This window comes from Periplaneta americana, chromosome 3 (assembly GCF_040183065.1).
Source record: "Periplaneta americana isolate PAMFEO1 chromosome 3, P.americana_PAMFEO1_priV1, whole genome shotgun sequence".
Lineage (NCBI taxonomy): Eukaryota > Metazoa > Arthropoda > Insecta > Blattodea > Blattidae > Periplaneta > Periplaneta americana.
This window is the reverse complement of record NC_091119.1, coordinates 155062224-155087617: the sequence shown is the minus strand read 5'-3', so window position 1 is coordinate 155087617 and position 25394 is coordinate 155062224. Positions and strand designations below refer to the sequence as shown.

The window sequence follows — 25394 nt, the reverse complement described above, 5'->3', positions numbered from 1 at the left end:
GATTTAAAACTACCCTTGTGAAATCTCTTCGAGAAAGGTAGTATTATTTTCCGCTAAACCGCCAAATCAAACAAAACAGTAGTACACTATAAAATATTTAAACAAAAACAATTGATTGAATGTAGTGTAACTTTTGTCAGTAACAAAATTTGAAATAAATAGTTTCATGTAAGTATAATTCTAATTTCAGTTAACGAGCACAAATTCATACTATCTTCTTCAAGTCGAAATCTGTGCTAGTTACAGGGGCAACATCACCTCCATTACTAGAAATGAATACTGTACCAGCCAAATTTCAAATAAGCTTAATATTATTTTCAGTTTTTCACCGTATTAAGTGAATTTTCAGATTTGCAGTTTCAAAGTTTTATATTTAGCGATGAGTCCCAGTTGTATCAAACATATTCGTTTTATGAATTATGTTGGCAGTATCTCTCATATAGACTACCGTAACTTCTTCATAAACCTACAGTTGTAAAATATACCGCAAAGACGTTGAAGTAATGCGTTAATCCAATTAATCTTTCATGGCAGTTTAGAAGTAATGCATTTAGGAAGATACTGTATCGGATGTGAGAGAGAGCAATGGGGAGAGGGTACACAAGAATGATGGGAATTATTATATTACTGTCGTATTACACGTAACTTGGCAGTAAAATAAATAATAATCTCTCTTAATTTCATTAAAACGCAATGCGTTACACTTTATTAGTCAAATAATAATTATGTTTGAAATTCATTTCATGAGTTTATCTGTAGAAATGTTTTCAATTACAATTATTAGTGTTTCTTTATGACTTGCTCTGTAGTACTTTTCTCAGCACTCGATCCTTAGAGGTCGCAATTAGGGAATTTGACAAGATCGTTCAGGCTCATACCGTATTCTTCTAAAGTCTTGTTTGCAGCCTCCAACGCATTTTCGTCAGGGTTCGCCACGCGGAAACCAGCATATGTGTAAGCTGCAACGAAATACAAGAATTGGATCATAAACCCAGATTATACTCGTACATTAAGATTTTTCGAGAGAGAAATTCGGTTATTTCTTTCAGGATTACATTTTGAAACTACCTAACATTTTTAAAAATATAATTCTACACAAAAAATAACGTAATATGTATTATAATTATTAATTATATTATAATTTGTAAAGCAATCTAGTTTATTTCAGTTCTAATGTTCAATATGTTCGGCACCATACAAGCAAAACTCTTTCTTTAAGATTGTGTATTACTACCACTACTACTACTACTACTACTACTACTACTACTACTACTACTACTGCTGCTACTACTATTACTACCACTAATACTGCTACTACTAGTACTATCATCACTCTCCATTGGTGTGGTCTCGTGGTAGCATCTTCGCTCCCGAATCTAGCGGGACGGGGTTCGAATTCCCGCTTAGGACAAGTTGCCTGGGTGAGGTTTTTTTTCCCCCCACTACTATGGATAAATATCAGGTAACTTTATCAGGCGTATGGAACTCCATTCATTCTCGCCACTTCTTTTCCTTCCTTATAATCCTTTCCTCTTCATTACTTGGTTTTCAGATCTCGCCTGCGGTGGTCCTCCGAAGCTGCTGGCTCTCTTGGCCGGCCTCCATGGATATGTCAAGCTGTGGTAGTTTGGTGGCCAGCAGTGGAACCCACTCCCCTCCCGACGGGAGAGGGGACTTACACCTCAGACCGTTGAGGAGACGGGAGCGGGGGCTTACAACTCAGACCGTTTGTGGGAGGAAATGTGGGGGGGACTGTTGGTGTAGAATGATACAAGGCTTTGGAAGGATTGCGAGACTAGTCGTCAGGGTATTAGCAGTTAGGTTGGTTCGGCGTAGGTGGGGTTGGTGGGCAGGCAACTCATCCCAGGGGCGCAAAATAGACATCAGGTAGCGGTGCATGGGATGTTCCCCTCCCCCCTCATAGAGAAAAAAAGCTACCACCACTACACTACTTGTCGATACTTCGCTTTTAGCGACGCCTATAATTGCTTCAATGTACTGTCCAGTGCATAAGCAAGAACTCTTAGCATGTACCCAATCTATTTGTAACGAATTCTACATTTTCAAACTTTAACGAAAAAGGTATTAATGTCATTAATTTAATTATTTGTAACATATTATATGCAATTTTATCATCTAAATTTTGAAAAGTGGTTTTAAACATGTTCACTCTAATAATTTGTCAACGTCTGTACGAATGAAAAGCATAAAAATAATAACCGCACGAAAATATCAGGAAATGCAAAATACAAAATACTAACCAATGTAAAATCGTTTTCTACACTCAGGTGACTTCAGTAGGAGGTTTAACCGGCATTATCCATGCATGCTTTGTAATATGCTTTTAATTAAGCCTGTTTTCTTAACTATATTCATATTTAAAATGAAATTGCTGCCCTATGCCTGGAGTCATATTATAATTAGGCTATGCAGTGTCTGAAATGAACTCAATAAATGAGTTCAAATTTAAATATATGCTGATTTTATCATTTCATAATTGGACGTATTTATAAAATGTTAAGTCTTCTATTTTAGTAAGAGAAAGGAAACCGAAAAAATTCGTATGTATTGAGCAACTGAATTCGGAGATGATTTTATCATCCTTGCCACTTCGACTCCTCCCAATGGATTTATGTTACAATGAAATTTCAAGAACATTGTCAGACTTTCGAAATAAGCTAACGTGGAGACATAAGAGCTCTAATTTTCCAATTTATACATAATAGAGATCACTACGAGACACAGATAACACATACATACATAAGTGTTCTGCCCAAGGACAAGTCTTTCACTGCAAACCCAGCATTCTCCAAACTTTGCTATTATCTGCCTTTCTCGGTTCTGCTTAAAGTAACATAGAAAATATCACTATACGACATCTCCATTTCAGATTCGTATAACAAGAAATGGTAATTTATTAATTCATATTTCATTTACTTCTCTTTTATTAAAAAGATTTGCAATAAACTCAGGCATTTTGGGGAGCGTCACCAAGTACTGCGCTTGTATCAAACCGGTAAACAAATTATGAGATTTACTCACGAATATTCTGTCCTACCAGGCAACCTTTAAGAACCACGTATTGGTTATAATCGACTCCCATGATGTAGAAAGTGGTTTTCCACGGAGCTGCAACAGGAGAATAATATTGTACTCAATAAATTACAATACAAACCGGGCTTTCTGAAGCGTAATGATAGGCTACTTTCAGACAATGTCCCTTTGGAATGCATTCTCTTTATTCAGATCAGAAATAAGTTAAAACAACAACAACAACAACAACAACAACAACAATAATAATAATAATAATAATAATAATAATAATAATAATAATAATAATAATAATAATAATAGTAATAAAATATCATTTATATCGAAGAACTGGTTCTCTTGGCCCTCGTTTTTTTCTTAGAATTTTAAACGAATATCAAGCGCAATGATCAGGCCTAAGAAAACAAAGGAAAAGTGCCACTTAACGAGTTCCTGTAGAAGGGAGATGATACATATTTACAATTGAGTGGCTCAGTGCCAGAGTTGCCTAACCCAGAAATTTTTAAGCCTCTGATTTCTGCATAAAATGACTGTAAATTATCATTTCTATGTGTGCCAAAGTGCGTGTACTAGATAAATATTAGATGATGGTAAACGAGAAATCATTTCCAATTAAGAGCATGTAATTTTGTACAACGACGTATAAGTTTACACTTCAATAACTTTTTTTTAGTGTAATTGTGGTTTAGGAAACTCTGGCACTGAGCCACTCAATTTTTCTCAATCATAAATTTTGGGATACTAATATTCTTCCATGATTTTTTCACATATATTCTCTCAACGTCTTCCACGCTTCACATGTTGATAATCACTAAATTAGAGGAAATGTATGTCATGTTAAAATCTGAACTTACCTGGTACGTTATCTTCGAAATCGTGAAAATAACTATTGGAGTTTGATTCCTTCACAAATCCCTGGAACTCTTGATTACTTTTCTCCCTATTGGAACAACACATCAATTTTTAGTACTGCATACATATATACAGAAAATCTAATACTATACCGTAGTCCTCACAAACGTTGTTGGTCAATAGAAATGTTAGTTCATGCCTTGAGCAAACTACTTTTTGCTTTCGTCTATTATTATTTCCAGAAACATTACGGTTACTTAGATTTTCCATATAAATTCTTATAAATATTTTAAGCTAAATAGTCCACACCTGTGGAGTAACGGTTAGCGCGTCTAGCTGCGAAACCAGGTGGCCCGGGTTCGATTCCCAGTTGGGGCAAGTTCCCTGGTTGAGGTTTTTCCGGGGTTTTCCCTCAACCCATTATGAGCAAATGCTGGGTAACTTTCGGTATTGGACCCCAGATTCATTTCACCAGCATTATCACCTTCATCTCACTCAGACGCTAAATAACCTAAGATGTTGATAAAGCGTCGTAAAATAAGCTACTAAAATAAAAATAATAAATAAGCTAAATATTTTGTTTCAAGACTTTTAAGATAGGAAATGTAATTTTGTAAATATGATTTTATTGGGGATTAACGTGTGAATTCTGTCATATTATTTCAGGACTTCTAGGATTAGGTTAATTTTACACATACACTCACACAGACATGATTAGTCTATACTTTCTTGCTTAAAAATGTCTGCCATTGGAAGTATAATTATGTACATAATTAATCATTCTCTCTGCAAAAAGAAAACTGCAGATATATTGTTTCCACAACTTCACGTTGCGTAAGACAAGACCAAGAAAGATACTGTGACGGCACGTGAGTTTCGATCTCACGACCAGCAGAAGGAAGTGCAAGGTCGGCCGGCGCGGAGGTTGCGCGCAAATCTGCTTCCTGTGGCATGTGCTGTGGCTTAGGGAGTAGAGTGGAGTGGGGAAAGAGCGACTGCGGCAGAGCAGTGGAAATATCCAGCTTATTCGAGAGTGGAATCTTTCGCGAACTCTCCAGAAACTATAGTTTGGTTATAAAAGAGAAGACGCAAGTGAACGTCAGTCAGTCAGTAAGCCAGTGTTGTTACAGGCAGATTTGGACAGTAAGCGAGTTAGTCTTGTGTAGCAGTGAAGCCAGCTTCGAGACCAGAGCGCGACTTGAGTTGTGTCCGTAACTGTGGAGCCTGAAGCCCGGAGTTCGAGTGCAGTGGACCGCAGTTGGGGGACCTGAGTTCGAAGTTCAGCTGATCGTCTCTGAAGGTCTGGGGTTCGAGATTCTGTGAACGCGAGTGACTGAGCTAGAAGAACTAGCCAAGACAAACGAGCTGTGAACTGAGAACTGACAGTCCTGTGTTGTAAATAGTGCTTTGTGAATATTAGTTAAGACTAACAGTTCATTGTTGTTCGTAATAGTCCAAGTAAATTGTCATTGTCGTTTGTGGAGTGCAATAACAAACGCTGTGTTGCTGTGCGGAGAGCAAATCCCATTGTTGACGGGAGTGAAATTAAATTGTATGAAGTGAAGAGTTATTGTTGAGATAATAAAATTACATTGTTGTTCAGTATAAAAAGTTACAATACGTAGAGCCGTTTTCGAATAAATCGCCAGTCTGTTAGATTATTTTTTATAAAGTCCCATACTAGACTACGTATTTCAGAACAGTAACTCTTCGGCAGACAAGTGAGTAGATGTTACTACATTTGAAACGAGCAATGAATGTATCGATAATAGTATTACAATGGTTGTGTTTACGGAGAAATAGCGGAATGCTCACAGGAGGACTAGGGACAAGTTAAGAAAGAAAATATCTTTAAAAAATACAGCCTACTTACTTCATATAGGTATAGAAACAATATATTTCCTTTGTGAAATTGTTTTACAATTTCATGTAAGAACTTAAATTGAACACATCAAGAATAACCCTTAAAACTGGCTTAAAGAATCTCATTATAAGAATACTTGATGCATAAAAGGATCAGACTGTAATAACCAACAGTAGGATTAATTAAGAGAAAAATAAGAAAAAAACAATGAAAAACAGAGAAAAGTATGCATAAAAATATAAAAAATAAATAATAAAGAAAACAGATAGAAAGGCGGAATGAAAAAATAAACAAACAAAAATAAAATACAATGAGGAACAGAAAGGAAGACAGAAAAGAAAGAAGGAGAAAGAAAAGAACAGAAATGAGAAGAAAATGAGAAAGAAAGAAATAAATAGGAAAATATAATAACAATTAACGAAATCAACTCTCTTATTCAAATGAATTGGTATGATATATAGACCAATATATAGTATATGCATTAATACACATTACATTTATTAAGATTAAAAATAGATGTTAATATTTAAATTCCTCATAGCCAACGTCTTATAAATGTACTCATATATGATGTTATAGGAGTATGCTGAAGAAGTGAGTACATTTTCAACTAATATTTTAATGTAAATTTATTAATTTTATGTAGAATGGTCACAATGCCTTTAAACGCCGAATAATGTTATTCCGCCAAAGTTTAATTCTGTTATAAATATGTCACAAATAGTTTATTATTTGATCGGTAGGAAATGTGGAATTCTGAATTATTGACGTACGAGGAAAAAACAAACTTTTAATAATAATAATAATAATAATAATAATAATAATAATAATAATAATAATAATAATGGCTTTATTTAACCTGGCAGAGTTAAGGCCGTAAGGCCTTCTCTTACACTCAACCAGGATTAAAACTTGCTTACATAGTTGAACATAAAACTGGATCAGAATTAAGTAATTACATACTGATACAATTTAGGTACATAATGAGATCAAAAGAGGTAGTTACATAAAAATTTACCTCATAAAATAAAAATAAACATAGTGGAATACATATTAATATTGTTAGAATCAAATACGAATCACATAAAAACAGAAGCCGATAATTCAATAAAAAATGTACACAGTAGAAATAAAAATAAACACATTAGTATACATATTAGTATTAGATTACAATTAAGTAGGATTTACATAATTAAACCAGAAACCGACAATTGAATAAAATGTACACAAAAATAGAATAATAATAAAAAACAACAACACAGTGGGTTACATATTGGCGTTAAGTGTTAAATAAACACGATTTATATGATTACACAATAAAAATAAGAAAAATAAAATAAATAAAAATAAAAATAAATACAGTGGAACACATTCCATTAAATATTTGCAACGCGTTAGGTCTGGCAACTCATCATAAGATATTTTTCTAATTTACATTTAAAGGAAATTAAAGTTCGGCAGCCCTTGACTTCAGGTGGCAGAGAATTCCAGTGACGAGAAGTAGCAACAGTGAAAGATGAAGAATAAAGAGATGATGTGTGGAGTGGTATTTCTAGCGTAGACCTATACTTCTTTGTTGTGTAGTTTAATGTAATGTAAAAGCATGTAACAAAAAAATAATCGAAACGTATTATTGTCTTCTCGAATGTTATTATCACTTACTGACTGTTGTATGCCACTGTAGTCGAAATGCTTCTGTCACCTTGAGGGATGAAATTGTCTCGCAGGCATCCAAAAGGAGACTCCTGATCACTTTTAGTGTGATATAACCAGACCCATGGACCATTGAACTGTAACATACAGTAATTAAATGCTCTTCGTCCTGTCCGTTTGAATGCAGATGAGAATAATTGTCTGTAGCTTATAGTCTAACTTGGAGCACTAAAACCTAGCACTGCGACCTTTCAAGATTTATTGCGCGAACCCTCAAGCTAGGCATATTCCCAAAATCACACAGGCTTACTACACTAAGGTTCGTTGCGCACACAGGTTTCGAGCAAGCAACCCAACTCGTCCCTACGCCACCCCCCTCCGTGCGTCGCCAGGAATGCTACAGAATGATGACGAAATGGAGAAATGTTGATGGAATGATGTATATGTCTAATATGGGGAAACGGGAGAACCCCGAGAAAAACTCCAACTGTGATCTTGTCCGCCACAAGTGTCACTACGGATTTTTCAATGAAAAATCCCAAGCCAGACCTGGATTCGAACCTACGTAACAGGCTGAAGGTCTGACCCTTCAGCTACTGCAGGGATAAAGGAGTATAAAATTTTGAGATGTAGATTTACTTGTAATAGGCCTAACATTTTGGTGACAGCTATACCGTTCAATCAATCAATCAATCGATCAATCAATCAGATAGAGTTGGAGCCAAAGTGAAATTATAATGGCAGGCAAAATAATTGTCTCGTGCCTCCATGTGAATTAGTACACCAGTACATTTATTAGAACTATACCGTTTGGGGAGCTATTTGAATTTATAAATAAAGATCCTCTTTTGTTTCTGAGACTACAGTAATACAATAGACGGACACAAGAAAAAAATTATGTGGAATCAGCACGACGCACGGTGATCCTTTTTCGCTATCTGGCCGCGCAAAATACAAAAATTGAGTATCACATATTTTCATGTTTTATGGAGTTTTTAATTACTATAATATCCAAGAATACCAGATTTGTTATAGTTAGTCTATGCTTATTTGTGCAGCCTTTGTGTTGGAAAAGAAGTCAGAAGTATGTCGTTTCTTATCGCATCCACGGCCTGAAGCCGAGCTCATAATTTATGTTCGATAACTGTGCTTGAAAGGACGTGTTTTTTTCCGATGTTTTTCATCTGTTACTGGTGGATATGGGAGACCAAGATATGTGCTATGTTTGTAATATTTTTAAAATCCCACACAACTTACTACTTTAAAGTGAAATTTGCTTGAAAACTGAGAAATTATTGCTATTTTAACTTCTAGTTTTGAGAATTTTTACACCCGGAAATTTAGAGCAGTCAACGATTGGTCAAAAAATTTTTTCAGAAGACTAAAGCCAATACCTTATTCTTTCTTCTATATAAAAACTAGCTGCTACTTTTTGCAACTTTGTCCTTTTTTTCAGGTTTTAGTACTCTCAGAAGAGGTATCGCGGAACGATATTTTTCATGTTTGGCGCCATCCAGATGACAAAGCAGAAAGAAGTGAAATGTTAAATGTTATGTTTCATTTAACTACGCTCGCAACTGCAGAGGTTATATCAGCGTCGCCGGATGTGGTGGAATTTTGTCCCGCAGGAGTTCTTTTACATGCCAGTAAATCTACTGACACGAGCCTGTCGCATTTAAGCACACTTAAATGCCATCGACCTGGCCCGGGATCGAACCCGCAACCTTGGGCATAGAAGGTCAGCGCTATACAAACTCGCCAACCAGGTCGACGAAAGAAGTGATGAACTATTTAACTGATTACTGTAAAATAATGATTTGAAAACTCACAGATAATCCGTTTTAAAGATACTGTTAAGATTGTTAATTTTACTTGCTTGTCACCGAATCCTGGGTAAATTCCAGTCACAAAAAGCTAGAGAGAAATTTGTTTTATATGAATAAAATATAGAAAAAGTTTCCATAAGTGGATTGTCATCTAATGCTGAATATGCTTTTGGTTCGTCAGATCGTGTAATAAGCAGTCTCATAAAGAAAACGTAAAAGAGAAGTGTGCCTATATTCAATGAAGTTCTTTGTTTCTCAAGACTCCGCGCCCGCTTCAGGAACTTAATCTGAAGCTTACAACAACACTGACAACTAAATATTATTGAAAACACTTTTAATACTGAATTACATTAAGGGAAAAATTAGTAATGAAACTGTTCATTATTAGTGTACGTCATGTCATCTTCCCCATTACTTTATACATGTAACATTTTCCTTACAATTTATAATAAAAACTAGCTATGTCATAATAGAGAACACTGAAGTGATAAATACTTGGTACATCCCTCAAAATGATGTTTGATTACAATACCACCCTCCTTAGAAGGACCACATAAGTAACACATAGCTGCAGGAATGGCACGCGCCTCACTGCGAATGTAGAGGTAAAATCATTATTGGAATATATAAATATAGGGAAAATATAGGAAGACACTCACGTGTATCTAGTTATAATGTATTATGTATTATGTTATGATAAACTTGCTAAAATTTGAGGCACCCACTACTTTCTGTATGGAAAGAAAATATACGTATCTACTGATTGTAGTAAAATATCTTACTTGATTAACATAAAGGAAACCATGTACAGGGACATCATTTTATTTTTACTAACATTTTTAATATTAACCTGGCTATACCTTTAGAGAACCGGAAATACAGTTTACTACCCCCTTCCATAACTGTAGTTCGATGATACTGGCGTAAAACACAAACAAATCACTCTGCTAGGTATAGGAGGGAAGAAAAGTAGTTCATCCATTTACGTAAACTAGGAAATATCGCGATTCTGAGTTCGATAATTTTCATTACGTTTTTGTTTAATCAAAATATATTACAGTATTAACAATAAGTGTTTTTACTACGAACTGAGCTATCCATTCGGACATATTCATTATGCAGTGTATATTATACTGTCTGCAGCACATTAGCGTACAATATAGAGAATGAAGTTAAATTGAAAAATACTCTTAATATGAATATTTAAACACATTTTTGAAAATGGTGGCCGTCCATTTCGATACAGGCTTCAGTTCTTTTGTGCATATTATCGCACTATAAATTACTGCATCTAATTCCAATTGTCAATTTCGTCCTTCGTACTAGTAACTCATATTGAAATAATTCTGTACCTACTATATAAAAGAGTACCTTACGTACTGTAAAGTCAATCTTCACTTCTGCCCGACCCGCACAGATAAAATTACTCAGACATGCTATCTACTGTCCGTCCAAGTGGTTATGCCGCAAGATCGTAGAAAGGGAGGAAATCACGTGACAGTTAATTACTTAACGAGGCCCTTTTATTTAAGTTATTTTAAACAGTTGTATAATATTACGTAAACGTCCAATTCCTAACAGAAATTAATGTTTTCAGGAAAGAGCTAAGACAGCCCAGCTTTTACAGAGGGGCCAACAGAAGCAGGTGGGGGAAATCTGGATGCGACGTAGGCAAACGGATAGTACCTGTGCGAAAACATGATTCAATATTGAAAGCTCTTTCGTCACTGGAAAACACGAACATATTTCTGGAACGTACTATACTCGCTAACTCAGTGCTGTTTACGCTAAGGGTCTTGGATCTGTGTGGAGGAACTTCATTAGTAGAAGGGGTGGGAGTAAAGTACATTAAAAAACTCAGGTACAATAAAAATTGAAGTAAAAATAAAATGATGTCCCTGTATTATTGAAATATTACGTCATATGTGAAGTTAAGAGTGCAATTAAAATAAAAATTATACTGTAGCTGGTATATTCCCTGTATTTTACTTCTATATTTCATACATGCAGTGATGAAGACCTGAAGTCCTTCAGTGTTGTTGCCTATAGAATACCTAGTCTGTATGTCTATGATTGAGAGTTAATATTAAGCCTAAATTGAATTCGAATCACGTCAATATGGATAAAGAAAAAGCTTAACATATGTAAGGTAGTGTCCACACCTGTGGAGTAACGGTCAGCGCGTCTGGCCGCGAAACCAGGTGGCCCGGGTTCGATTCCCGGTCGGGGCAAGTTACCTGGTTGAGGTTTTTTCTGGGGTTTTCCCTCAACCCAAGATGAGCAAATGCTGGGTAACTTTCGGTGCTGGACTCATTTCACCGTCATCTCATTCAGACGCTAAATAACCTAAGCTGTTGATAAAGCGTCGTAAAATAACCTACAAAAATTAAAAAATGTAAGGTAGTGGCAAAAAAAACCGGACAGACCCTTGTAGTTGATTTCAGAGCATTGTTCACTACAGAGCACGATAGATTGGTAACTAAGACTTCCGTGGTTCGAATCCTTATTCAAATTTATTCCCAATACTTTTCGATTGCTGGTAAAATTCATTTTCTGGGACTAATAAATTAATTAAGTAGTAAAATATCGCTGTAATCGAAAAGTATTGGGAATACATTTGAATAAGGAACAATAAAAAGTTCCTTCCCAGACAGGATTAGAACCACGAAAGTCTTAGTTACCAGTCTTTCATACTCTGGAGTGAACACGGCTCTGAAATCAGCTACAAGAGTCGGTTTTTTTTTTTTGCCACTCTTGTACACTAATGTTTCTACATCATTACTGCGTATCCAGATAGCGTAAAAGGATCACTGTGCGAAGCGACGCCAGGTCTGATGTAACACAGAACATCAGATTGACAACAAGCAGTCTAGTAGAGATTCGATCGCTTGACCATGGGTTTTAAGTAGCATTATTGTATGAGCCACAACGTTGCATAAATCGCGGCCGAGTGATGATTTAATTTTCTTTAAATATATATGCCCTCGACCGGTTATTAACTAGTAAACTTTGTCGCTGAAGACAAAGAAATATTAAATATACCTTCAATATGAATGTGAAATTTGCATACATATTATGCATCTTATATGTAAATTATTGACATATTTAATTAATTCTTAAATCAATAAGGTTTTTAATTCTGATACTTCAATTTCGTGAAATTACTTCACGTATTCTATTTGGAAAATTCTCACACAGTGATATAAACCATATGATAATCAATTAAATAAAAATTACAAACTCAATCATTGTAAATGATTTTAACTGAAGCCAAAGAAATAAAATCTGAAGAAAAGATAGGTTTCATTACTGACTAAATGATTCTTTTTTTTTTCCGAAAATTAAAGTAGCATTTTCCCCACTATAATACTTAGTAATATATATTAAAATTATACACCATAAAGAAACTCATAATAAAGTGCGTCTCCAAATAACCTATACATTTATTGGTGCACTCTTGCCGACAATTGGACAGTTTATTGCTGCTGTACTGAAAAATTCCATTCCCAAATACATTAAACACCATCGCACCATGATAGTCTATATAGTAGTGAAGTAGTAGACATTTCCTGAGGGGAAAAACAAATGACAGTCTGAAGTGCTAAGTCAGAAATGTAAGGATATGACACTGATTCTAATGAAACCACTTTTGGATAAATTCCACAATGTGTAGAGTTATGTGCCACAATCGCTTCTCAGAAGTCCTGGTGGTTTTACTATAGGTTTTAGGCTTTTAATTTGTCTAACGTTGCACAGGAACTTTCTATAACGATGAATAAGTTCACTAGGGGAAGGCATTTAATAGATTTTTTCAATGAAGGTGTTCATGAACTAATAAATCATTAGCAAAAGTGAAAATTTAAATTTGATGATTATGTGGAGGAATAACTATTAGGCCTATTCACTTTTTTTTTCCAAGATTCAGGATTTCAGAGTGGGTGCTTTTATTAAATGTCTTTGAGGATAAAAGTACTTTTTTTTCTCGGAAAATCTTCGTTCGTAAATTTATGTCAATTTCAATCAAACAAAAATATACACATACGAAACTAGTTTGACACAAACTTCCCTTATTAAAGGTTGCCGTAAGGACAAAGTGTAATAAAACAATTAAATTTAGTGAATGTAAAACGTTTGTTTACAAACTAAAATATGAGGCTTACAATTTTTAATTATACTCGTACATATCACAATCTTCAATCTTAAATAAAACACATTAATTGTTAAACCATAAAGATGATTTCTCAAAATTAAAACAGACCCCTTAATAGCCATAATGGCCAATCGAAGGAGGAGTGCTTTATCTAATCCCATTGATGACCAGAAATTAGAAAAAAAAAATTGAAATGTTCTCGTATTCCAACCGTAACCGTCAAATTGTCTACATTGTATTTTAGTTTGTAATAATCGATTGTGGGATCATATAGCGCTTTTTTCTCAAAATTGACCTCTTCTGGTTGACCACTATGATACTTAATCCAGACTGTAGGGTGCAGTATTACTCCGGATTTGGAGTTTGGTTTAAACACAATTATATCTATGCGCCGAGTACTGCCATTTATGTCCGATCAGAAACCTCCTCAAAGACGGTGTAGCCATTGTTCCTCAGAGCTTGAGCCATCGTGCGTTGGTGCCTACTATTGCGCAGTACCTTCCCATACGGACAGGCACCCAAGACGTGTGCAAGAATTTCATGCTCTCTGCTGCAACGCCGACAGAGGGTACCGTCTTGAGACCTGCCCGGCAGAGAACGCACTGCACACCTGATGTAATTTTAATTGCTTCTGTCCATTCTAAGCACGAAAGCACTTGTTCGCAGGTGTATATTCCCCATATAGTGCGACACCTTTTGCCTTTGTGAGGAAGTTGGCTTCACATAATTACTTCTTGTTCTCTTAATTGTCATCGAATTCTTCTTGCATCAGGCAGAAAGTTGCTAGAATTGAGATTGGCAGTGGCAAGTTGGATACCAAGATCTTCAAGACAACTTAAGCATTCATCATTGAGGTTGCGAAAGTGATATATATATATATATATATATATATATATATATATATATCTTATTGGTGAAGAGCATGGCACATGTTAATATGTTGTCTTGTTTTCCAGACTGTACAAAAGAGTCCTAATCCTTTAAGTATACGGCATATGATCAAAACAGAAATTTTAAAATGATTTAACATATTCAGTAATGTCTATTGCGATGAGAAAAACTTATATAAAAATTCAGTTACCCATTATTGTGAATGAAATCTAATTTCAATTATTGTGCATGTGTTCATACCTTTTGGAAGTCGAAGCTATTGAAATTTAAAGCACCAATATCACACCCACTGCTAGAAGTGAAAATCACACCAGCGAAACTCAGAGCTATCAGGAACAACATCTTCAATTAGGACCTGTAAAGATAAATGTTGAAATATTTAACTTACGTACTCTACATATAATTCTCTTCATATGTCTGTTATTGACTGTGATGTGTTCTTTTTATCATTTGAAATGACCTCTCAGTCTGTCCGATGTAGAAGTTGTTACATCTCCTACATGTGAGTTTGTTGTTTGCGCATGTTAGGTTGAATTTGTTTTGTTTACCTTTTTTGTGTGTTGAGATGTTTTTGTAGAGTGTTCTCTGTGCTGTATGCGATGTTCTAATTTAATTTGCTGAATGAGCATCGTTACATATTGTAACTACTGAGATTATTCAGAAACGATGAGATTACTGTAACTGTTGCAATGGACTACGTATGAAGAGAAAATTTGTACTGCAGCAATTACAATGTCTTATTGCAATAATTTTGTTACTGATCAGGCATAAAATGTATTTTTGTGTACACCAAGATTTTAAACAACTTTATGCTCGCCCACGCCGAAATGTAGTAATTATACACCTGGTAGCAGTCCTTTAATGCATGTCATTAAAGTACACCTACTCATTAAAGTACAGGTGTTCAGCCAATGATAAGGCAGCTTTGTAAAAAGGTAAAGGTAAAGGTATCCCCGTAACATGCCATGAAGGCACTTGGGGGGCATGGAGGTAGAGCCCCATGCTTTCCATGACCTCGGCACTAGAATGAGGTGGTGTGGTCGGCACCACGCTCTGACCGCCTTTTACCCCCGGGAAGGACCCGGTACTCAATTTTATAGGAGGCTGAGTGAACCTCGGGGCCGTTCTGAAAGTTTGGCAACGAGAAAAAATCCTGTCACCACCTGGGATCGAACCCCGGACCTTCCAGTCCGTAGCCAGCTACCGTTATAAAACCTCAGCCAATGACAAGTCAGCTTTGTACCGTTATAAAACCGCAAGTATCGATTATTCTCGGATATGCAATCGAAAGAGAATTAACGAAAAGTTACGGAGGCTGGAAATCCAATACTGTCGCAGAAGGTTATGTTCTGTTACTATAATAATTAGCGTTAATTGTAAATGATATTCAAATAAATTCAATTCATCTCGTTTTTCAATGTCTAATATAATTTCAATGTTATGTCAAAGTTAATATTTAGTTTACTCTGTAGGCTATCAAGGTCAATGTGGACATCTGTTCCTCGGAAAAAATCAATACTTTCGCGTTTGCGCACATCTCACAATTTACGAGGTATTGCTCAAGGTCAGTTAGATACAAATAAAATGAATAATTTCAAGTTAGAAATGTGGTCGAGCATAAAAAGTCGTATGAAACTCGCTATAATGGTAATTAAGAAGCTCGTATGAAAATTATGAAACTCGCTTGCGCTCGTTTCATAAACATCCATACTCGCTTCTTAAGTACTATCATTATAGGTTCGTTGAATAATGTACTATTATCGTTAGCGAAAATCGTGCATAATATGCCTCATTATTGTATTAGAGCCGTAAAATATTACCGTGCCAACTAAAACGTCGTGACTTCCAATATGATGGCATAACTTCGTTCAAAATTTATATGCAAGCACAATCCATGAACGAGATTTTATTTCAAAACATTAAATATGAATTAATCTCAAGGTTTCGTTCTTGAACTATACTATAGAACAGTTGAAATTACGTATTGAGCTATTTGGAAATTTATATGTTATGAAGAACTGTTCGTGTTCGTGCTACATAGACCATTTGTTGCCGAAAATTACATGTCTCAATAGTTTATTATGAAACAAGTTTATGTTATACTTTATGGGATGAGTCAATTTTTAAGAGAACGAGCGAAGCGAGTTTCCCAATTATGAAGAATGCAATAACTGTAAACGTCAGATATTATGATGGGTAGTTTGATATCATGGTCTATGAAGAAAGAAATTGCTATGACAACAACGATGTATTAAATATGACATAATGTTAACGTTTTGTACTCCAGCATTATAAACAGTCTATATCGTTAGTGAAAATCGTGTGTAATATGCCACATTATTGTACCAGATCCGTAAAATATTAGCATTTCAACTAAAACATCATGACTTCTATTATGATGGCATAACTTGTCATTAATTTTACAATTCATTTTGGAGAAATTTTGTAAGATAAGCCTTTGATATACAAAGGATGATTTGATATTTTCAGTCAATGACTTAACATCTCGTATGTAAGGTGTGAACCTTTATATTACATATTTATTCTAGGTATTAACGTTTTTGTTGTACCAAACGATATCATCAGATACATGTTTGAATTACAATATAATAATCTCTTATTTTATATACCATATGTCCTTATTGTCAACTATTAAAACCTTAATCTAATATGCATAAATAAATATAGAAGTACAAGTCTCTATAGTTTAAGAATTTTAAAATTTGGGAAAAATCATATAAAATGTTGTGTATGAAGACTTACTTACAAGTTTAACTGTTTGTTCATACAACTTGCTTACACACAAATTTGACTGTCTTCTTATACACCTTTTATTGTGGACATAGTAAAATATCATTTAAACTGATAATATTGATGTGTCTATACTAAAAATACAAGTTTTGAATTGTTCAAGCGTTGAAGCTTTTGTTAAGCCATTAATGTTCATCAACATTGATGTGTCTATACTAAAAATACAAGTGTTGAAATGTTCAAGCGTTGAAGCTTTTGTTAAGCCATTAATTTTGTTGAACACTAATGGCTTAACAAAAGCTTCGACGCTTGAACAATTCAACACTTGTATTTTTAGTATAGACACATCAATATTATCAGTTTAAATGATATTTTACTATATCCGCAATAACAGGTGTATAAGAAGACAATAAAATTTGTGTGTAAGCAAGTTGTATGAACAAACAGTTAAACTTGTGAGTAAGTCTTCATACACAACATTTTATATAGTATTTCTCAAATTTTAAAATTCTTAAACTATGAAGACTTGTACTTCTATATTTATTTATGCACATTAGATTAAGGAATTGTTGACAATAAGGGCATATGGTATATAAAATAAGAGATTATTATATTGTATTTCAAACATGTATCTGATGATGTCGTTTGGTACGACGAAAACGTTAATACCTAGAATAAATATGTAATATAAAGGTTCACACCTTACATACGAGATGTTAAGTCATTGACTGAAAATATCAAATCATTCATTGTGTCATTCAGTTAACATTATGAAACCATTTGCTATGCAATAATAATTAAACATCATTGTTGTCACAGCAACCTCTTTCTTCATAGGCATGATACCAAATTACCCATCATTACAAATCTGATGTTATTTCATTATTAAGGGCGGAATTCATAGTCGTCACTTATAAATGAGTGAACCCTTAAGTGGTTACTTATACTCATTTCTAATTCATAGTTGTCCCTCATTCACATAATGAGTGATTACTTAAGTGAGCTGATCTGTACCCTTAAGTGACCACTCATTTTCAAAATGGATACTGAGAATGATTTTGAGGATTTTATGGAGTTTGTTGAAAGAAATGAGGAAAATGTACATGTCCCAAAAAGGTATATTAGAGACATGGAGAATCCTCTGGAAATGTATAGTGAACTGGAATTTAAGAAGCGATATCGTATTCAGATCAATTCGAAGTTGTTGCTCTAGCCAAATTCATCGTTATTTATTTATTTATTTACTTACTTACCGGTACTTATTTATTTATTCATTTATTTATTTATTTATTTATTTATTTATTTATTTATTTATTTATTCATTCATTCATTTCACCGACTACCTGGACTCGTATAATCTCCTTGACCCACTCCAGTCCGGCTTCAGACCAAATCATAGCACATCTACTGCCCTACTTAAGATCACTGAAGATGCTCGTGAAGCTATGGACAGACGCGAAGTGACCGTACTATCACTACTGGACTTTTCTCGAGCATTTGAAACTATCGACATTGATATTCTTATTGCAAAGCTGAAAATGTTGCATTTGTCAGACACGGCAATCATGTGGATGGAGTCTTACCTTCGCGATCGCCATCAATGTGTGTCTCACAATAATCGGTTTTCTTCATGGCGAGACGTGAAGGCAGGAATCCCTCAAGGATCTATACTAGGGCCTCTATTTTTCGCTATTTACATTAACGACATCTCTACTGCCCTTAAACATTGTCAGCATCATCTCTATGCAGATGATCTTCAGATATATATACATTCACGACCAAACTCGCTTAATGATAGCCTATCAAAATTAAATTATGATCTTACGTTAATCAGCAGCTGGGCTAGAAAATGCGGGCTGAACCTTAATCCCGGGAAAACGCAAGTAATTCTACTAGGACATCAAAGATTACTATCTTCCATCAACATTAATATACTTTTGCCAGTGACTTCAATAATACTATAATACCATTCAGTACTACGGTTAAAAACTTAGGTTTCCATTTCGACTCGAATCTCAGCTGGAATGCACAGGTAAAATATGTCTGTAAGAAAACTTTCTCAATCTTGCATTCTCTGAAAAGACTGAAAAATGTATTTCCTTCTAAATTGAAACAGATCTTGATACAGACCCTGGTGATGCCTTACTTTGACTATTGCGACGTTTTGTATAGTGATCTTAGTGTTGAATTGTCATTGAGGCTTCAGCGTGTTCATAATGCTTGTGTCCGTTTTAATTTTAACAGCCGTCGCTATGATCATGTCTCCGAGTATTTCTTCCAATTATCTTGGCTTCGTTTACGGGAGAGACGTTCAGTTCATTCACTCTGTTTACTGTATCAGATTTTAAATAATTCCACACCTATTTACCTAGTTCCTCGCTTCACACTTTTAGCATCCCACCACAACCGTGATACACGTTCACAGCATAACCATGTTCTATCAATTCCATTCCATCAAACATCTCTCTACTCTGCTTCCTTCACAATACACACAGCCCGTTCCTGGAATTCCTTGTCACAAGAAATCAGGAGCAGTCGGAGTCTAAAATATTTTAAGTAATGAACAGAACTAGACTCTTGCGGAAGTTTCTAAATAGTCTTAAATGACCAAGTTGTTATTTTTTTTCTCCTCTCTCTTCTTCTTTTTTTTTCTCTTTTCTTTTTTTATTATCTTCATATATTACTTAATCATTTGTGTTTGTATGTCATTTAGTAGGACTCTGCTAATCAACATTTTATGTCTTGTCACCCATATGTATTCTCCAATTAGTATATTAACTGAATAATATATCTCAAGTAAATTAATCGTCCAATTTGTCTCGGGCATTTTAGGTCTTATAAATTGTGTGTTTGTGTGTGTGTGTGTGTGTGTGTATTCCCCTTATGTTATGTAACTGATTTTGATTATGTGTAATTTTCTATTTTATTTTATATATTATGTAACTGATCTTGACTATTTGTAATTTTATATTATGTAATTGACCTTGTCTATTGTAATTTCCTACTATATTTTATATAATTTCTAAGGTATTTTCTTTTGTGTTGTTTAGTAATCAAATTTTGTATCTCATGTATATTACTGAAACCTGGTTGAGTGAAAGAGAAGGCCTCATGGCCTTAACTCTGCCAGGCAAAATAAACCTACTACTACTACTACTACTACTACTACTACTACTACTACTACTATAACAGGGCAAAGCCCCAATTACAATAGACAGTACAGATATTTGTTAAAAAAACATAGAACTGCATATAACATGAAAAAAGAGATAAAACAGATACAAGTGTAATTACAAATTAAAAATTAAAAAAAAAACAAATAGATACTACCTAAATAAAAGACACAGATCTAGATATAAATGAAAAATACCAAATAAAATAAATAAAAAAGAGTTAAGTATAGATATCATAGCCAAAAATGTAAAATGTAGCTATAATTGGCAAATTACAAAGTAAATATAACACTATGTTAATAAATTCAATATCCAGTATTACATAGTAGGCCTAATACGCTTAATTTATTTAAGAAATTCACTACTACAGAACATGTGTTCCAATTAGTAGGATATCTAATTATAACTATAACATGCAACTAGAATTTAACATATCATGAAACTATTGCTGTATATAACTTATTCAGTACAATAATATTGATAACTTGTTGTTATAGCAACTCCACGCGTAGAGCTGCTTTCGATTAGTTCAATGAGAGTCAGCTTTTGTTATGACGTCATGTCCGGCAGCTGTAAGTGAGCACTCATTACGTGAAAGTAAGTGTTGTCTATGAATTCGGAATTGACTTAAGGGTTCCCTTATTATAAGCAAACACTTAGGGTCGAATTCATAGTCGTCACTTATAAAATGAGGAAACACTTAAGTAATGAGCATTTCCTTAGCACTTATTTCAGATCGTATTGCAGAGACGCTACTCATGCATATGCCCTGAGCATTCCCTTGACATCGAAAGAAATATGGCAACATGGCTAGACATGAGCGCTTTCCTACATTCAATTATTTTCCAGCGCCTTCAAATTGTTAAATCGGCATTATTGTCATACACAAATACAGAAGTAAATATTATAGAGCTAAAAATTATACAAGATGTCCAGAAAGCATTTTACAGAAAAGAAAGAAGTAAGCTAAGATAACTAGTTATGAAATATGGAGATATCGTCGAAAAAAAAAAAAAAAAAAAAAAAAAAAAAAAAAAAAAAAAAAGATAATTGTTCTCTCCAAAAGAAGAAATTGACATGGAACAAAATTGCAGTTGAGTTTAATGCAAACTCCGGAAATGTTCCTGTAAGTAAATCATTTTCATTTATTTTTCAGTTATTTTTATGCTAAACAAAGTGGAAATGATATAATTACGCAAATTTTAAAAGTATTCACGTCCCAACAAAATGCAAATAACACTTTGTTGGAACGTGAATACTTTTCGAAAAAAAATGCCACTTAAATCTACCTGAAATGATGCTGTATCATAAAATCTCAAAGCAACCAGTACTTTCAGCAGTGGCGAAATCGGTAAGCCTCATGGTTGTATTGTGAATTTAAATGAGAGACACCAGAATATCCATAACAGTGTTCTTGTCGAAACGGTATCTCCTCTTAAATTGTTGATCATTAGGCCTATACATCTCTAAAGGGTTTTCCATATCTCTGATATATCTTTTGCTTGCTGAAACTCATTTTCATTTTAATTACAGAACTCAATAAATTAAATTAAATCATAATCATCATCTATTGTATACTGAATCAGCTGATTACAATGCATATGAGGAAACACTTGAGTAAACCGACAAGCTACCTTATTTGAATAAGTGTTCACTTCAGTGGGATTTATGAATTGGAAATTATCATAAGCAACTGCTTAAGTGTTTCCTTACGATAAGTGTTGACTATGAATTCGGCCCTTATTACTTAAGGGTTCACTCATTTTATAAGTGACGACTATGAATTCCACCCTTAGTTCCTTTTAGCTTCGACTGATTCAATTATGACATAATAGAAGTAATGACGTTTTAGTTGGCATGGTAATATTTTACGGCTCTGGTACAGTAATGTGCCATATTATGCATGATTTTCGCTAACGATAAAGGTTGTTTATAATGCTGGAATACATAAAATACATTTTGTGCCTATTTTGTAACAAAATTATTGAAATAATATATTGTAATTGGCTGCAGTACAGATTTTTTCCTCATATGTATCCATTGTAACAGTTATAGTAATCTCATCGCTTCTGAATAACCTCAGTACTTAAAATACGTAGTGATGCTCATTCAGGAAATTAAATTAGAACATCGCATACTGCACACAGAACACTCTACAAAAACATCTCAAAACACAAAAAATACAAACAAAACAAATACAACCTAACAGGCGTATACAAACAAGCTCACATGCAGGAGTTGTAACAACTTCTACATCGGACAGACTGGGAGATCACTTCAAACACGATACAAAGAACACATCAAAGTCATAACAGACATGGAAATTCAACTGAAAACCAGAAATTAAACACACTAGAACAGTATGTAATATACAAACACATAAGAACACACACTCACAACACAGCCTCAATACACAACTATTTTTCAGAGCATACATTCTATTTGACTCCACACTACCATACACAAAAGCAACCCCAGCAAAACAACTGAAGAAACGGAAGAAGCAAGGACCTCACTAGTTCTAATGATGGCTGAGACAAATCTGAAAATAGTCAACTAGGTCATTTCCAACTTTCACATATGAAAGTACTTATAACTACATTCCTAAGTCATATGAAGTGTTAAAAGTGTGTAATCAAGATGTATAATAAAGAGAAGTTTACTTTAGATTCTTCCTACACTCACGTAAGACTTTCAATGCCAGTACCCACAAAGCTCGTTGTGTGTTTCTTCATATTTCACAAAGGTGTATATATACACAAAGTAACATTTCTTATTCGTGACATAAGGCGTGTAAACTGATTAGTGATTACACGCATATCTTTGTAGCGTTTAACCATGAAAAATAATAACAGAATATTTTAAAAATGAAAAAGAAAGGAAAGATAAGGGAAGGTCAACATAGCATATTATTAAATTTATATAACAATGACTACTTTCTCAAAGTCGTATTCATTACACACATCAACATTATATTATGCACAGAATGATAACGATAGTAATTAGTTCAAGTTTCTTAAAAATCGAATAGCGACCTAAGTACAGAGGGTTCGAATTCGGCATAGGAAACTGATTAATACTCCCGCGAATCATAAATAAAGTTGTGTTATAAGACGATCATTTGATAATTATTTTTGTATATGAGTGTTATACTGGGAAAATGTCTCGTATTACACTTTCTGTACAACTTATACCCCAATTATTCACAAATAGTGTGAATAGCGCGCGGAAATGCTTGCAACCACACGCAAGCAAGCACACTCTTGCAACACCACGCAGCCACAATCTTGAACCGCACGCAGGAACAGTCTTGCAACAGCACGCAGGCACAATCTTGGACCGCACGCAAGCACAGTCTTGAACCGAACGCAGGAACAGTCTTGCAACAGCACGCAGGCACAATCTTGGACCGCACGCAAGCACAGTCTTGAACCGAACGCAGGAACAGTCTTGCAACAGCACGCAGGCACAATCTTGGACCGCACGCAAGCACAGTCTTGAACCGAACGCAGGAACAGTCTTGCAACAGCACGCAGCCACAATCTTGAACCGCGCGCAAGAACAGTCTTGCAACAGCACGCAGGCACAATCTTGGACCGCACTCAAGCACAGTCTTGAACCGCACGCAGGAACAGTCTTGCAACAGCACGCAGGCACAATCTTGGACCGCACGCAAGCACAGTCTTGAACCGCACGCAGGAACAGTCTTGCAACAGCACGCAGGCACAATCTTGAACCGCACGCAGCCACAATCTTGAACCGTACGCAGGAACAGTCTTGCAACAGCACGCAGGCACAATCTTGGACCGCACGCAGCCACAATCTTGAACCGCACGCAGGAACAGTCTTGCAACAGCACGCAGGCACAATCTTGGACCGCACGCAGCCACAATCTTGAACCGCACGCAGGAACAGTCTTGCAACAGCACGCAGGCACAATCTTGGACCGCACGCAGCCACAATCTTGAACCGCACGCAGGAACAGTCTTGCAACAGCACGCAGGCACAATCTTGGACCGCACGCAGCCACAATCTTGAACCGCACGCAGGAACAGTCTTGCAACAGCACGCAGCCACAATCTTGAACCGCACGCAAGAACAGTCTTGCAACAGCACGCAGCCATAATCTTGAACCGCACGCAGGAACAGTCTTGCAACAGCACGCAGGCACAATCTTGGACCGCACGCAGGCACAATCTTGAACCGCACGCAGGAACAGTCTTGCAACAGCACGCAGGCACAATCTTGGACCGCACGCAGGCACAGTCTTGCAACAGCACGCAGGCACACTCCTCCAATCGCACGCAGGCACACTATAGCAGCTGCACGCATTGTGATTATTACACGTATAATACAATTTATGTAGGCCTATCTGGCAAATACTGTTTCATACCAGAAATGCTAAAAATGTCTATTACAGTAAAAGTCTCGAAATCTATTTTCTGCAGCTTCTTAGTAGACTTACATTTTATTTATACGTCGAATAATGTAATAAGTTAATCCGTGAGTGACAAGCTATGAAGGGCCAAGGCCAAAACAGCGCATTTCTAATCTCATGTCCACATTCCTCAGCAGGAATGAACCATAATCCAACCAGAAGGAGGGTAATGAATGGTCAGCACGATCATCTTTCCAATCATTATAGCTGGTTTCCGTAACCGGATTTCGTTACCTATCGTAGTTCCCCAAATTCATCATGATGCTGGGTAGACACCACCCCCGCATGAGGAATCGAACTAGCGCTCATTTCGTAACGCGAGTGCAAGCAGAAGTACACGTTGGAGCGACGATAAACGATAAAAGAAGCAGCGATGCTATATCAGAGAGAATTGAAACATGTATTGTCATTGAGGTGTGCATATTGGAGTAACGATAAAAGCGAAGATACACGATAAAAGCGACGAAAATGAATAGTTCCATTTTCTTCGCTCTTGTCGTTCATATAATCTCTGATTAAGATAATATTAATCTGTATAATTACCGGTGGTTATCAATATATCCCAATATTAATCGATTTATTATTATTTCGGCATATTAAATTAATTATTGTAGATATTGGCAAATTGATCAGTTGTGTATTTATTCGTCATATGTTACGTGATCACAAGAACCAATCACAACACAACGAATTTATACTATCTTTGGGATAAGAAACAGGTTTAATTTTGTACGTATTTAAGTTA

The 25394-nt window shown here is 35.3% G+C and overlaps 1 protein-coding gene across 2 annotated transcripts; it reads right to left on the bottom strand.

The window, feature by feature from the left end:
- Positions 1-674: 674 nt before the first annotated feature.
- On the bottom strand, positions 675-22993 carry LOC138696712 (uncharacterized). 2 transcript variants are annotated; one of them, XM_069822028.1, is made up of 6 exons: positions 22897-22993; positions 14528-14642; positions 7430-7557; positions 3906-3991; positions 3043-3129; positions 675-959 (listed from the first exon to the last, which is right to left on the bottom strand). In XM_069822028.1, exons 2-6 carry the CDS (start codon positions 14627-14629, stop codon positions 832-834), a joined length of 531 nt encoding a protein of 176 aa, XP_069678129.1. In that variant the 5' UTR covers positions 14630-14642; positions 22897-22993; the 3' UTR covers positions 675-831. The 2 variants fall into 2 exon arrangements, with proteins under 2 accessions (XP_069678129.1, XP_069678131.1); XM_069822030.1 differs by having other exon boundaries at positions 22875-22907.
- Positions 22994-25394: the final 2401 nt, after the last annotated feature.

Coding starts and splice junctions, on each gene's coding strand:
- LOC138696712 (XM_069822028.1), bottom strand. CDS start 14,629: ATGTTGTTCCTGATAGCTCTGAGTTTCGCTGGTGTGATTTTCACTTCT. Junction 3,130..3,905: donor TTTCGAAGATAACGTACCAG/GTAAGTTCAGAT, acceptor CTCCTGTTGCAG/CTCCGTGGAAAACCACTTTC. Junction 960..3,042: donor CCTGGTAGGACAGAATATTC/GTGAGTAAATCT, acceptor ATTTCGTTGCAG/CTTACACATATGCTGGTTTC.